Below are 15,855 nucleotides of genomic sequence, written 5' to 3' on the forward strand. Positions count from 1 at the left end.
TCAAACACAAGCTTCACTGTTTGCTGATTTAGCTTTATGAAGCTTTTATAGAAGATATGACGCTTTAAAGACATTTTTAGGTGCATTTATAGCCTTTTGTTACTAAGAATTTTGACATCCACTTTAGCTTACTCCTAAATCTAGTTCATTAAACCAGTCTGAATAATTGAATAGGTGACTCTGTGATCCGGTCACAGCGGTCAAGAGCTGCGGAGTTTTTTATGGATTCTTTCTTGGAATCGTCTGCCAAGGTTGGAAGCTTATTCATTGTAACTGTTTTTGCAGAACCGCATGTACATTTTTGGATAAATTAGTTTTTTTTAAGAGGTTTTTGTGTTTGTTGAGATAATGTGAATTAACATTAATGCAGTGCAGTTTGAGCACCTTTTTTATCATTTCTTGTGTGTGCTAATTCAATTCTGAATTCATTACAGGGAATTTTCATCAATATTTGTTGCAAAAAAGTGTTTATTCTGTGCCCTTCCCACAATCTCAATGTTTCACAACTTTAAACTGGATAATACAACACATGTGACGTCAATGCACCATGGAAAAAAATGATCCCATATCCCTTGAAATCCATTGGAAAATAACAGAGTGTGCCAAACAGAGGAAAAATGTCATAAAAATGACAACGTATGCAAAAACAGACTGAGATTTAACACTGGATAGGAAGTGGTGTGTCCACAGTAGGGTGTCCAAAGGGTGGACACATTTCCTGACAGATTAGTTCTGTTCACAGGATGAAGAGTAACCATAAATTAACACACATATACGTGCGTGTACAAACCGATAATAAACATACATGTCGGATTTATTATATATATTATATTATACAAATTCATTAACTCCCTTTTAATAGTGTACCTTTTTCAAAGTAATTAGGGTTGGGCATCTTATGCCTTTTTACAGGGTCAGATTGTTGTATATTACCAAACAAATACAGAATTTGTTTGTAAAGCAAAAGTGTGATTGGTTAAAGCTATAGCACACTGGTTAACACAATGTGGAAGTTACCTGATTGACCTGATTGAGTATATGTGGATTTGTGGGCACGCCTTGATGTTAGAAATGTTTCAAATTCCGCAAATGTGTGCAATGATTTACAAATGTTCAAAAAGCAATCAAGTAAATGCAATTAAAATATATTTGTACATTTTTAAAAATGACATTTTATTTATTTGTAAATTTTATTTATTTAGTGCAACATCAAACATATGAAGAGTGTGGTTCCAAAACGCAATAAATCCATTTGGACTAATTTTGGTAAAAATGTGTTTTCTATACCAAGAAAGTGTCATGATGAAAACCAGAATTTTCTGTTACAAACTTTCACATAGCATCTTTAGGTTATAATAACATTAAAAATTCAAATCCATAATTTGAAATTGCATTTTTCCGCAAAATGCACTAAATCCATGACAAGTTTTTTTTTTCAAAATGATATAAATCTATTGATTCAATATATAAACGTGCATTCATCTTTGCCATGTTATATTCATTTATATTCATACTAGTGGTATACACTGATAAAAAATAAACATTAATGGCATTAATCAAAACAATTACTTTATCATATTAAGATCACTGTCATTTCTGCAGTTATCCTTGGGACGTCGTCGTGGAACTTTTTTTGACAGCGATCAGCTGTAAAATGTTTTGGTCCTGCTCGATTTTCGTTGACTTCGAGTAAAATCATGTAAAGTTAGCATGACGGAAGCTTGATGCTGTCGGGAGAACATGCAACAGCTGGCATTTTTCTGTCGCCTGAGTGCCCAAGTGGCTTACTTTCTTGCCTGCCACAGAAAACCACCACAGGTTTATCAATGCCATCAAAGTATTATTTTGTTTTTGTTTGTTTGTTGATCATAAAGTTGTCAGGATCCCGAATGTTATTAAGTGTATTTAGTCTTGTTTCTGGTGCCGGGATCCTGACACCCCCATATACGTGTTCTGTGGTTGTGTGGAGAGTCATGTGGTCTGCGTTTTGTGTACCGCATGCTCTCCTGTCTTAAGTTTTGACCCTGCCCCCTTGTTTCCTTGTTGATTATTCATGATTGGTTTATTCCCTTCACCTGTTTGTCATTGTTCCCCAGTTTAGTTTTCCCTATTTAAAGCCATTGTGTCCTGTGCCGGTTCATTGTGTATCGCGAGATACTGTTGCGTGTGCCTTGTTTGTCCAAGTCATGATTATTTTCTAGTTCTGTCATTGTTTGCCCCCTCGAGGGTATTTATGTTTTAATAAACGTCTTTGAGTTATGAGCTATCTGCGATTGGGTTCTATCCACCACCACACCTGACAAAAGTACAAAGTAGATAAGGAAAACTACGTGTGTATTCAAAGCGCTGCCATTGTTGTTTACAATGTGTGGAATGGTGCGCTGTGATTTGTTGAGCGGATTTATTGCATTCTGCAGAGAAGGAGTGGCGTTTATCGCTGTTTGGGGGAAAAAAGGAGAAAAGATGACAGAATGACATGGCGGATATCGAATTTTGCGTAAAATTAAGAATTTACTTTTTAATACTGACCTGATAAAATACTGATTTTGTTGCCGTTTATTGCGTTTTGGAACCAAACTCTTCATATTTGTATAGCTTTCTGTGCAATGTGAATGAATGAAATTAAACTCTTTACATTTATTTGTCAATCAGATTCTATTTATTTAGTAATATTCAACAATCCACTTTTTTCAGTGATTGAATTTAATTTCTTATTTTATTGCAAACTACAAAATTGAAAATTTTTATTGCAAATCAAAATATCTATAATGTCACATACTGCAACAAATGAAAATGAGACATTATGGATATTTTGATTATTTAAACGTTGGCATTATTTTGATTTGAAGATCTGTATAAACATTTTACATGCATTACTAAAATAGTTAACCCAAACTCTAGTTGTGGTCTATCACGAAACATTTATTTATTTGTGTTTATTTGTTGCTTTTTTCGTGTCATTGAGCATGAATATCTTTTCGTGTCACTCAGCACACATTTCTAAAAATTGTTTTTATGTCCGTACCATGACTTCATGTCATTTTATATTTTTTCAAAATTTTTTTCAATATTTTTACCATTGTCGCTTAAGTTGGGGTTAGATTGACTTTCTGTTAAATTTCAGACATCCAAACCCCAACTCTATCCCCAACCTCATGCGAAAATAGTCTAAAAATCGGAAGAAGTGAAAATGTTTTAAAAATAGAAAAAAAGGGGAAAAAAACATACATAAAATGACACAAAAAAGAAAATTCTGCTAGGGACATGAAAACGAATTAATGAAAATTTGTGCTGAGTGACATGAAAACGACATTCGTGCTCAATGACATGAAAAAAAAGGAAAATCGTGTTCATGAACAAGAATAAATCAATTAAATATTTCATGACCACAAAACGCCTTTAGGTAGGGTTGGTTATACATTAGTGAATTGACTTATGCATGGGAGTTAGTAAATGACAAAATTTGTTTGTTGTACTTTCAATATTTTAAAAATAACACGTATGGTTTATGTGTTAAGATTATTTTGATTTGCCAAAGTCAGATATTTAACTCTTTCCGCGCCATTGACAAATGATCTCATCAATTAAGAGAAAACGCTTCCCTGCCAATGATTCAAAAACAGTAAAAACGCTGTGTATGTTTTGATCATCTTTCTGAATCTCATCTCTAACAAAAGTCCTTTCTAGAACATTTCTGGAAGGCATTAAACTTTTGTGAAAATCACAAAAAATGCTGCCACTGCCTGGCAACTTAAAAAAAACGATGGTGGCGAAAGAGTTAAACATTACAACAACTCTGTGTATTTTAACCTATTGAATCTGTAATATACTGTACATCACTGTACCAAATACACATTATCTCACAAACCTTTCATTTCATACTTCCTTAGGATTTTATCATCTATGCACTGATAGGCAGCTACACAGTATTTGGGCACCAAGTTAAACAAACTTGCGGTGAGCGTGAAGGTGATACAGATAGTCACCATCTATGGGCGCCTGATATTCTCCCCCATCACTGCTGTGTTCAGCGCCTGGACAACCATCCAGCCCCCGACCAAACTCTGGGAGGTGTCACTCTACTGAAACCCTTTGATGGAGCAAAAGTGAAGTGGAATGGAGTTGTCATTACCCAAGATGCTGAGCTGCAATCAGGAGACATCATCGGCTTGGGTGATCATTACCTCTTCATGTATAAAGACCCCAACTCACCAAGGGTCACAACTAACGTTACCCTACCATGGCATCATGAGATGTCACATACGTGCAGGCTACCCATACTTTGTAAAACGTGTACGTTATCAGAGAGAAAGTCTCGCGGTAATGGCTTGCCCTGTCTTAAGGATTCGGAAGGAGAGGAACTGGTGCTGGCTTATGATGTGGAACATGAGTCCAGGGTCCTTAAGGAGATATTTGCAATGGTTGAGAAGACTGAAAGCGCACACAGACTGACCGCATCCTTCCTGCTGTGCTTGTGTCTCCAACAGTCTGCTACTCATTTCTCAATGCCTGCCATACGCAGACTGCTGTTACATATAGCCAATGAGATTCAAACGGTCGTATGGGTAGGTTTAAGTTATTACATTTAAGCTATTTAATTTGCAGTGTCTGTAAAATATTCAACTTTAGTGTTCCTTTAACGCAATGGGTAGAGCATTGTGTTTGTTGCACAATCATTTGGGGTTCAATCCTAGGACCATTTATACAGTTTATACAGCGCTCTAAAACAGTATTTTGTGATAAAAAGCAGAAAATTAAGACTGTTGCAAGTCAACAATCTGTTTAAAGATGCAATCTGATTTAATACAGGCCAAAGCAAAAGAACTTGCAGCTTTACTGTCTGAAAAGTAAGAGCAAAACTTGTTTTTATTCATAACCAGTGGAATAAAAATTCCGTATCTCTGGCAATGCTCACATTAAAGCAAGATTTTCCTTTCTCTTTTGACGTACATAGCAGTGAGTCAGACCCAGAAGACTTGCATCCAAGCACTGAAAAGCTGATCCAGGGTCTGGAACCACTCGTCCTGTGGATGGCCAATTCAATCCAGCTCCTTCATTTCATTCAGCAGGAGGTTCCTCGTCTGCTACACGCAATCTCACAAGAAGAGGAGGAGGAAGAGGAAGATTGTAATGGTAGATCTCAACATGTACTATCTTTTTGATAATATTGTACAAGTCATTATGAACTCACATGCAAAAGAGTTTGCTGTTATTTTATATTACACAAAGTATACTGTTAAAAATAAATGACATGATGATTGCATTGAACAGTGGTTCTCAAACTGGGGGCCAGGGGCCGTGAGATGGTGCCAGGGGGCCCCCAGTTTTTAGACAGTTTATAAAATACATTATATATATACAGTGAGGAAAATAAGTATTTGAAAACCCTCCTATATTGCAAGTTCTCTCACTTAGAAATCATGGAGGGGTCTGAAATTGTCATCGTGCATGTCCACTGTGAGAGACATAATCTAAAAAAATCCAGAAATCACAATGTATGATTTTTATACTATTTATTTGTATGATACAGCTGCAAATAAGTATTTGAACACCTGAGAAAGTCAATGTTAATATTTGGTACAGTAGCCTTTGTTTGCAATTACAGATGTCAAATGTTTCCTGTAGTTTTTCACCAGGTTTGCACACACTGCAGGAGGGATTTTGGCCCACTTCTCCACACAGATCTTCTCTAGATCAGTCAGGTTTCTGGCCTGTTGCTGAGAAACACGGAGTTTGAGCTCCCTTCACAGATTCTGTATTGGGTTTAGGTCTGGAGACTGTCTAGGTCACGCCAGAACCTTGATATGCTTCTTACAGAGTCACTCCTTGGTTATCCTGGCTGTGTGCTTCGGGTCATTGTCATGTTGGATGACCCAACCTCGACCCATCTTCAATGCTCTAACTGAGGGAAGGAGGTTGTTCCCCAAAATCTCGCAATACATGGCCCCGGTCATCCTCTCCTTAATACAGTGCAGTCGCCCTGTCCCATGTGCAGAAAAACACCCTCAAAGCATGATGCTACCACCCTCATGCTTCACAGTAGGGATGGTGTTCTTGGGATGGTACTCATCATCATTCTCCTTCCTCTAAACACGTTTAGTGGAATTATGACCAAAATGTTTTATTTTGGTCTTATCTGACCACATGACTTTCTCCCATGACTCCTCTGGATCATCCAAATGGTCATTGGCAAACTTAAGACGGGCCTGGACATGTGCTGGTTTAAGCAGGGGAACTTTCCGTGCCATGCATGATTTTAAACCATGACGTCTTAGTGTATTACCAACAGTAACCTTGGAAACGGTGGTGCCAGCTCTTTTCAGGTCATTGACCAGCTCCTCCCGTGTAGTTCTGGGCTGATTTCTCACCTTTTTAAGGATCATTGAGACCCCACGAGGTGAGATCTTGCATGGAGCTCCAGTCTGAGGGAGATTGACAGTCATGTTTAGCTTCTTCCATTTTCTAATGATTGCTCCAAACACGTTTAGTGGAATTATGACCAAAATGTTTTATTTTGGTCTCATCTGACCACATGACTTTCTCCCATGACTCCTCTGGATCATTTTCTAATGATTGCTCCAACAGTGGACCTTTTTTTCACCAAGCTGCTTGGCAATTTCCCCGTAGCCCTTTCCAGCCTCGTGGAGGTGTACAATTTTGTCTCTAGTGTCTTTGGACAGCTCTTTGGTCTTGGCCATGTTAGTAGTTGGATTCTTACTGATTGTATGGGGTGGACAGGTGTCTTTATGCAGCCAACGACCTCAAACAGTTGCATCTAATTTAGGATAATAAATGGAGTAGAGGTGGAAATTTTAAAGGCAGACTAACAGGTCTTTGAGGGTCACAATTCTAGCTGATAGAAAGGTGTTCAAATACTTATTTCCAGCTGTATCATACAAATAAATAGTTAAAAAAATCATATATTGTGTTTTTTTTTAGATTATGTCTCTCACAGTGGACATGCACCTACGATGACAATTTCAGCCCCTCCATGATTTCTATGTGGGAGAACTTGCAAAATAGCAGGGTGTTCAAATACTTATATTCCTCACTATATATAATAGGTCAAAGTAAAAAAAAAATGTAAAAGTTTGGCCCGTATCATATTTACAATTTTAAAATCTGTCCCTCAAAGGAGTAGTTGAAGACCTCTACCTTAAAGGTATATATCTGTACAAAGGTACCGTCCCAACTTTTGTACCTTTGTTTCTGAGAGTGCATTGACTTATGACTGGTGCATTACTTATTGACTTATTAAGGATTTTTAGGAAGCCTACAGGTGGTGGCACTTTAATGTTTTTTCATACTTTTCCGAGCTTAAACCCCCAACACACAGTTTACAGTAAATTACATGGCAATAGCTAAATAATGATTTTTAAAGAACCAGTGAACCAAGAACCAAACATTTTTATGAATTGTTCTTGTAATTTGACTCAATATCTCTGACCTAAATTTTTCAGCGGTGCTGGAGTTACGCCTGTCCTCAATACGATCAGCCAGTGAGGAGGCCATGACGGTTCTGGAGGAGGTCATAATGTTCACCTTCCAGCAGTGTGTCTATTATCTCACTAAGGTCAGACTCACCAACATCTGTTCGCTTACTACACAAAACACTGAATGTCATTTAGTTGGCGGACTTTATACCAATGCACTGAAACAGGGTCAACATCTTCATTTTAACCACAAATTGTATATGTTTTATATAATCACACTGATCATTTTACACACTGAACTGGTTTGAAAGAAACAATCAAACTCAAACTTATGCTGAAGGAGCACTGTGGTCATGTAATGTATGTAATGAATAACATATTGTCAGAACTCTCACATACCAACAGGTTAGCAGGCCTAGAAAAGCAGTGGTATTGTGAATGTGGTTTATTACATGCAGAACTGTGGGTATTGAGAGATCTCAAATGCTTCCAGATGCCTTACGTGGTTTACCAATGTTGTGTTTGGTAATGTACAGAACAGATAGCATGTGTGTAGTATCATCCTTGTGGTACTGTATGTTTCATTCAAGTCTGTCTAAAACAGATTTAGTACAAACATCTGATGTGCTTTTGTAATGCAATCCCTGTGTAGCTCATTCTTCTGTTGGTAGCTCAATCAGATATAGGAAATACTTTCTGAATGTATAAAGGTGATTGTATGCAACATATCAAATCCAGATATGGAGTGAGACTGTGAGTTGGTTCTTATCAAAGCTTCTCTTTCCTTTAAGCACAGTAGAAAGGCAAGTGCTGTCCACTGATAAGTAACTTTCGTTGAACGACAGATGAATTAAAGGGATAGTTCACCCGAAAATGAAACATTTTCATCATTTACTCAACCTTATGTTGTTACAAACCTGTATACATTTCTTTATTCAGATGAACACGAAGGAAGATATTTTGAGAAATGTTCGACTTCAGTGGAGTGCTGTAGGGGGGAGTTGTCAGGAGTGATGATGTAACTGCGTGTACGTGCTCTGCCGCCATACAATATAGTTCTCATTTTTTATCCGCTTAAAAAATCGCCTCGTTTTATTTTGTGCCACCATACTTACTCATGTAACAGTCTTTAAATAGAGAAAACATGGAAGTGTTTGGTGGCTTCTAAATTGATCCCTGTTTGGATCCTAAGGAAGGAATGGGGCTAGGCTAAATGCTAACACATTCACAACACACTGTACAAAGATTAAGTGCACACATTGAATAAAGATAGCTATGCATTTTTTTAATATGTATATTATCTTTCTTTGTTCAGTCGAGAAGAAATTATGTTTTTTGAGGAAAATATTGCAGGATTTTTCTCATTTTAATGGACACCAACACTTAACACCCAACCCAACACGCAACAGTTCCTCAACTGAGTTTCAAAGGACTACAAACGATCCCAAACGAGGCATAAGGGTCTTATCTAGCGAAACGTTTGTCATTTTTGACAATAAAAATAACAAATATACACTTTTAAACCACAATTTCTCCTCTTCCTCCGGTCCTGAAAGTGTCAGCGTGACCTCACACAATACGTCATGACGTCAAGAGGTCACAGAAGACGAACGTGAAACTCTGCCCCAGTGTTTACAAGTGTGTTGAAAGAGGACCGTTCCTACGTTGTTGTATGTCAACTGATACTAATTAATGCCTTTGTGTCAGTTTATTGTTTTCAATGGTCCGCAAATGTGCGTTTCATATATGTAACGCGTGACCTCACTACGCATTTACGTTAGGTCGCACTGGATCGGACGTAGACGAAAAGTTGTGGTTTAACAGTGCATATTTTTTATTTTTCTTGTCAAAAATGACAATCGTTTTGCTAGATAAGACCCTTATGCCTCGTTTGGGATCGTTTATAGTCCTTTGAAACTCCGTGGAAAAAACTGTTACGTGTTGAGTTAAGTGTTACGTGTTGGTGTCCATTAAAGTCCATTAAAATGAGAAAAATCGTGCAATGTTTTCCTCAAAAAACATAATTTCTTCTCGACTGAACAAAGAAAGACATCAACATTTTGGATGACATGGTGGTGAATAAATTATCTGGATTTTTCTTTTAAGAAAATTGACTAATTCTTTAATAAGCGTGTGAATATATCACAATTGAAAAAATCTGATCTATTGACAGCCCTAACTTTTATACATTGATGTGTTGCTATAAATTACAACTCTTCTTATACTCCCTAGACATTATACTTACAAAACATATATTGTTTTCCCTTCCAATTTCCCTTCATTTTTTTTAGTTGATCTTAAAAAAGTCTTCATATAATAAATGCCTTCATAAAACTTGCAGAAACCCTGATTTAACATGATGACTCAAAACCCCCAGTCCAAGATGAGTTCTTAAACTTTAGGCGTGCCTTGTTTCCGTTATTATACACTATATGTATATTGTACTGTAGCTTGTTAAATATGTCTGAACTCATAATGGACAGCACAATAAAACCGAGTCTGTGATGAAAAACAGAATCTTTGACAGAAATGTGAAATTTTATAACCGGCTCTTTTTCTCCTTTAATGTTCAGACCTCATTTTAATATTTAAAGACAGATTTTGAAGTGATTTGTGTTCTGCATGGGAAAATCTGCAAATATCTCCTCACTCTGGAAAATCACAATAGATTTTTGTCCTAAGGCATTGTTTGTCATGGAAGGACATGATGTTTACATGGGTGTGATTTGATTTAGTGAATTTAAGGTCCAATTTTTGAATGCGGTTTTTCTGTGGAAAAATATTCCCTGGCCAACATTACAAACAACTTTGAGGTACTTGAGACGTTTCCTCTGTCATAATTGAAATAAGTGCTATATTGTGTTTCTTTTGATAATTTTATGTTTGAATTGGTCGACAGATGTATATAATAATAAGGTCAAACCTCAGAATGTTGTGAACCACAGGATATTGTTAAATCGGCGGTTTGTAAGTCTAAGATGATGTTTTATATTGTTAATTAACAATTTTATCATTGACTTACAGTAATGAAACACTTGAAAAAGTAATGGAAAGGTTTAAGTTGAAGTCGTGGGAAACAAAATGATTTTGTGTCAGTGCAGTTTGAATGCGTTATTCATCTTAGACTTTAAGCTGGATGAGAAACTAGACATTTTTAAAGAAGAGGAAATGATTTAGCAGTGCGGTTTATTCTGGTGGCAGTTACTATGAAATGTCACCCAAAATGACATTTTATACTTTAAACATTTGGCAAAATGTCAATTTCTTGCTTCTTCCTGCAGTGCCAATGCTCCATTATGAGGTCGGTGTTTTCAATAGGAAAATCGAATCAAAAACAAACATGTCTGGATGGAAAGCAAACTGATGTTTTACAACTATAATAACAGGTTCTGTGTTCAGTTGTGTGATTTTATCCTGCTGTGAAGGAAACTGCTGGTGGGCTTAGATAAAGTGCTCACTGTTGATGATATCCAGTGAAAACGACAGTACCTGCACGTTGTTAATGGGATTGTTAATACAGTATGTGTCACAATATTTGTCTCACAAAAGTTAAAATTTCATTATTCACTTACTATTCACTAATGTCATTACAGAGATGTCGTCTTATAAGGATTAGTTATTGGAAAAGTACATTAAAAGAACATTTGGGGCGGATCACACAGAATGCATTCACGGCAGTCGCAGGCACCTTTTTGTAATGTTTTATGGGCAGTAAGCGCTATGCGCACTGTTTATCCACGCCGAACACCTCACGTTTTGGCTGCCTCCCGCACCACACATTTTTGCAGAACCCTTTGAGCAGAAAAGTGCCTGATGTCAATCATGTTTTTTCCATTGTCCAATCGAATGAGTGGAGAGGCGGGACTTCCGTTGTGGTGACAGAAGTTTACAGTGGCTTGGACACACATGGGTGCTTTTTAATATGCGTCCTCGCTCCTACGTCCTACATCCTACGACCCGAAAACCGATCGAGCTCGGCCATCTTGTAGGACATCTCAATTCTTTAATTGCACTGTGAGGAGGCCCCTCACCTGTTTGTCATTTTCCCTAGTTTAGTTTTCCCTATTTAATGGCATTGTGTCTATATCTTGTGCCGGTTAATTGTGTATCGTATGATACCGTCTCGTGTGTGCTTTGTCTGTCTTGTCATGATTATTTTCTAGTTATTGTCATTGTTTGCCCCTCGGGGGTATTTATGTTTTAATAAACGTCTTTAAGTTACGAGCTGTCTGCGATTGGGTTCTATCCAGCTCCACACACTGACAGAGTATATGCCATTTCACTTAATACTTTGTTTCCTCCGTCCTCGCGTAAGGAAAGGAAATGAGGATGCACAAATAAGAATTGAGAAGCACTCACTGCCTCCTGTGTGTTTGTGCAGCTCTCACCCTCGATCAAGGTTAATCCAGTTCACAGAAGACATCTGAATTGCCGTGTCCCAATTCAAAGGCTGTGACCTTCTAAGGACGCGACCTCAGAAGGCGAGCACTCAGTCTTTGAAGTTCGCAACCTTCGAAGTCCACAAAGAGCAAGGCTTTGAACCGGTTCATGGTACGAAAATGAAAACCAGAAACTTTTGATGTTTTGCAAGGAACAGAAACGAAACCAGAAACTTTAAAAAATATAGAATTGTTTATTTAAAATAATGGTAACCGGTTAATACCGTTATTTTTTTCGTTCTTCGACAAGATTTCTGTCCAATACTCGATGAAGTTCACTTCCGGTCATCGCTGACTCATCGGAGAAATGAGAAGCTTGCCACCAGCAAGTAGTCTACTCAAGCCCAAGTCTCTAATGCTCAGTCATTAGAGGGAAATATTGTAGTATCTCAAGATGTTTGTTTTTTTAATACTAATTAGTGGTAACGGATCGCAGTTGATGCGGTTCGGCTTGCATGCGATTCACGGATTAATACGCAAATTTAAATAGGGTGAAAGTTATCATTAGCACGTGTTTCAAAGGCTTGCAAATATTAACACTAAGTGATTTTAAACTATTTAACCACATCAAGTCGCTAAAGTGAGCAATTTTCTGTACGCACAGACGCACATGCGGTTAAATGTGTCTAGTCCAACTCCATCAAACATGATCATCCCTTCAAAGATCAGAACTCTTGATGTATAAACTTGAGAGAGAGTTGCGCTACTGTGTCTCATACTGTAGTCCATTAAAATACATTTGACGAATAAAGCACTGAAAACAACGAAATTTTCACTTTATGTGGAGCGACTGTTTATGATCTTTTTCCCGAAGCGCCGTTTGGAATTCGTCCTACGTCTGTGTGTGTGCGCGTGTTTAACTTATTCACCGCCATTGACGAGTTATCTCGTCATTTATGAGTTCATATTTAACTAATAAATATGCCTTTCTGGACGAATTTCAAAGTGAAAGTGGCTTTTATCCACCAGATGGCGCCAAACCGAATTTATCAAAAACGGAAGTTAAAAAGATTTAATGATTTATTTTAACTGCCTTTATGTTTGATAGTCATTCTGAGTCTGATCTCTAACATAAATTCCTTTACAAAAACGCAATTTTTAAGCTTTTTGCTCAAAATGTTGTATTTTTGAAGAGAAATATCCATATTTCAGTGGTTAAATTAAGTAGAAAAAGTAAATATATAATGAAACGTTTTTTTCCCATTTTGTTTGTTTGTTTATTGTTTTTTGAAAGCAGAGGGTGTGTTCTTTAACTTGATATAATTTGTATGTTTATATATTTATAGAAAATAATTTTTCCTGCAAGGAATTTTGTGAAAATTTTGTTAAAATCACAAAAATGCAGGTGGGCAACTTTTCTCAAAAAGGCTGGCGGTGAATGAGTTAAGTGCACTCAACAAATGTAGGCATGTCAGAATTACAGTAATGCTGCTTACATAATGTAGCCTTTTTTAATGTTTGATGACAAGATAGAGACTTTAGGAATTTTGTAGACTAATAATTTAAGTTTAATGTCCTTATGATCAGCCTACTTATTTATATGTCCCACAGCTGACAATGAACGTTATTAACCGGTTCGGGAACTTTATTTTTTGTGTAACCGGTTCAGAAGCGTCAATTTTAGGGTTGAACTGAAAACCGGAAACGTTAAAATACTGTTTCTGTTCGGAAGGAACCAATTGGGGGAAAATCTGGTTCAAAGCCCTGCTATTAATACAAAACTTAACTTTTAATAGTAAAGCAATGACAAGAAACTTTTATTTAATGAAGGTTGTAAATGTTTATTTTAAAATATCCAGCCCTTATATTCAGCCGTTACAGGTGCGCAATGAATCCCGTGATAGCCTAGACTGTGAAGGATCCATTCGTTCTATCCTCAACAGCGCAGAGAAATAAGTAAGCATTTTGAGGATTCATTTTAAGCATCCTTCGAATTGGGACGGCCTTACTGTGTGTTCACATCACCACCTTCAACGCCCAGCTTTGACTCAGGAAGTTGCTCAAATCCCTGTCGCGCCACTCACATAGTTTAACATTAAATAACATCATATTTTTCCCAAATCATTAATGATTGACATTGGCTGCTAACGTATAGTTTGCATTTTGAAGTAGACTCTATCTGACGAAGATCGAACTATTTAATGTGCACTTCCGGTTTGCGATACCTCCGAGTTGTCCTAGACGTGACACGACGCTGAGCTGCCCGGGCGGTGTGCGACCCCCTTAGAATGCAGCCGTCGAAGGTTGCAGCCTTTGAATTGGGACACAGCAAATGATTTGTTTATGAATCAAACTTGGAGCCGCCGGGGTTCAAGTTTAACTAAATTTGTCAATGATCCTTTCGCAACAGTTAATATCTCACTGGAGGAATAGTTCCTTCATTTTAGATCTGTTCTTTACACAAAGCTATTAAATAAACATCAGAAGATTTAAAACAATGGGGCATATGGGCTACGTTTGTAATCCTTTTATGGCATTTTGAAGCTTGACAGACGCAGTTTTCCTTCACTTTCATTACATGATTTACATTACAGTGGCCAGATGATTTGCTTCTCATGGTTGTGCTGCACGGAAGAAAGTCAGTTGTTAAAAGACACAAAGGGAAAATTATAAATACTTTTAACCACTTAATATATCTAAGGGCGGTTTGGATTAATCCAGGACAAGGCCTTAGTTATATTAGGATATTTAAATAATTTTAACAAACATACCTTTAAAAAATGCTGGTGTGCATCTTGAGACAAAACAGTGACATTGATATATATATATACAGCAGTGGTGTCCAAAAGTGAGGTCCAACTTTGAATAATTAACATCTTAACTCTTTATTTAAATATGAACTTTAACTACAATGTAAAAATGATGTTATATTAACATTTATTTTTATGCTACTTTAAGTTAAACAATTGAAACTTTTATGAGTTATGCCAACTTATCACAAGTCAAAACTTAAAATAGTAGGTTAATTTGACTTGTGTAACCAAGTTGCTTAAACGTCAGGCTACATTTACAGTGTAGTGTCATTATATGCTGATCATGTTATCAAATGTTACCACTTACTACTTTTAATTGGGACACTTTTACACTCTTGCAGGCAACTCAGTGTCTTTAGTTTTTTTAATAAATGGAAGCGCTTTTTCCGAAAGCTCACTTTTTCCTTTAACAGCTTAATGGTTTTGGGTGGAGTCTCTTTACTGTATATTAGCTGTATCGAGAGCAAACTGCCAAAGAGGGCACCGGTTGCCAAGATGGTGTCAACGCGTGAGAGCCGTCTCCATGAGAATCTTTACATATGATGGTTAAGGCTGCGGGTGCCAAATGTAGACTGGATTCAGCTGTCTGCACACAATTAGCCCGAACAAAGCCAGCATTGTGTTAATCTGATGTGTGGCACATAAAAGAGCCTTGAGATGGGAGAATGGGGGCTGCGCCTCGGCAGGCACGTCTCAAACAGACTTTTCTTTCTGCGCTGATCTTGTGGGTCCTCTGGAACGCGGCTCGATGATCTGAGCAATCTGCTGCTTTTCGAGGATTCCCCAACTGTATATCCTTAAAACCAGATGGAAATGTATTATCACACGGTTATTGCAGGAGTGTTGTTAGTAACAGAGCTGTAGCCTGAACACATGTGCCTCCAAACAATCAGAGTTTTTATTTGATGAAAGGAACCATAAAAGTAAATAGACTTGGCATTTTGTCGTTTTTAAAGGGCGCGGGCAGTGCAGAGAAATCCTATCACAGATGTTTTGGCATAAAACTGTGTTCACGATCTGGAGATTACTGTCAAAATCTGAACTGAGCTTGTGTTCAGCTGGGTAGGAGGAGGTTTGTCTCCTTTCCTCTGTCTGTTGATAAGACACTGGTGTGAATTATCTTATCTTTAAATACATTTCCTTTAAAAAAAAAACTGCCTGGAATGAACTTTGAAAGTGATACACACGGCACATAAAATAAATAATCTTGACATTTAAGACACTATATAG

The 15,855-nt window shown here is 37.3% G+C and overlaps 1 protein-coding gene across 1 annotated transcript in view; it reads left to right on the top strand.

Annotated features, from left to right (window-relative positions):
* LOC129421124 (ras-associating and dilute domain-containing protein) overlaps window positions 1-15,855 on the top strand; it is a 41,400-nt gene that overhangs the window by 7,058 nt on the left and 18,487 nt on the right. Inside the window, exons 5-8 of the mRNA XM_055176441.2 lie at window positions 3,891-4,565; window positions 4,810-4,847; window positions 4,955-5,133; window positions 7,461-7,573. Of these exons, the coding sequence (XP_055032416.2) occupies window positions 3,891-4,565; window positions 4,810-4,847; window positions 4,955-5,133; window positions 7,461-7,573 (1,005 nt within the window). The remainder of the gene's footprint in view (window positions 1-3,890; window positions 4,566-4,809; window positions 4,848-4,954; window positions 5,134-7,460; window positions 7,574-15,855) is intronic.

This window comes from Misgurnus anguillicaudatus, chromosome 4 (assembly GCF_027580225.2).
Source record: "Misgurnus anguillicaudatus chromosome 4, ASM2758022v2, whole genome shotgun sequence".
NCBI classification, from domain to species: domain Eukaryota; kingdom Metazoa; phylum Chordata; class Actinopteri; order Cypriniformes; family Cobitidae; genus Misgurnus; species Misgurnus anguillicaudatus.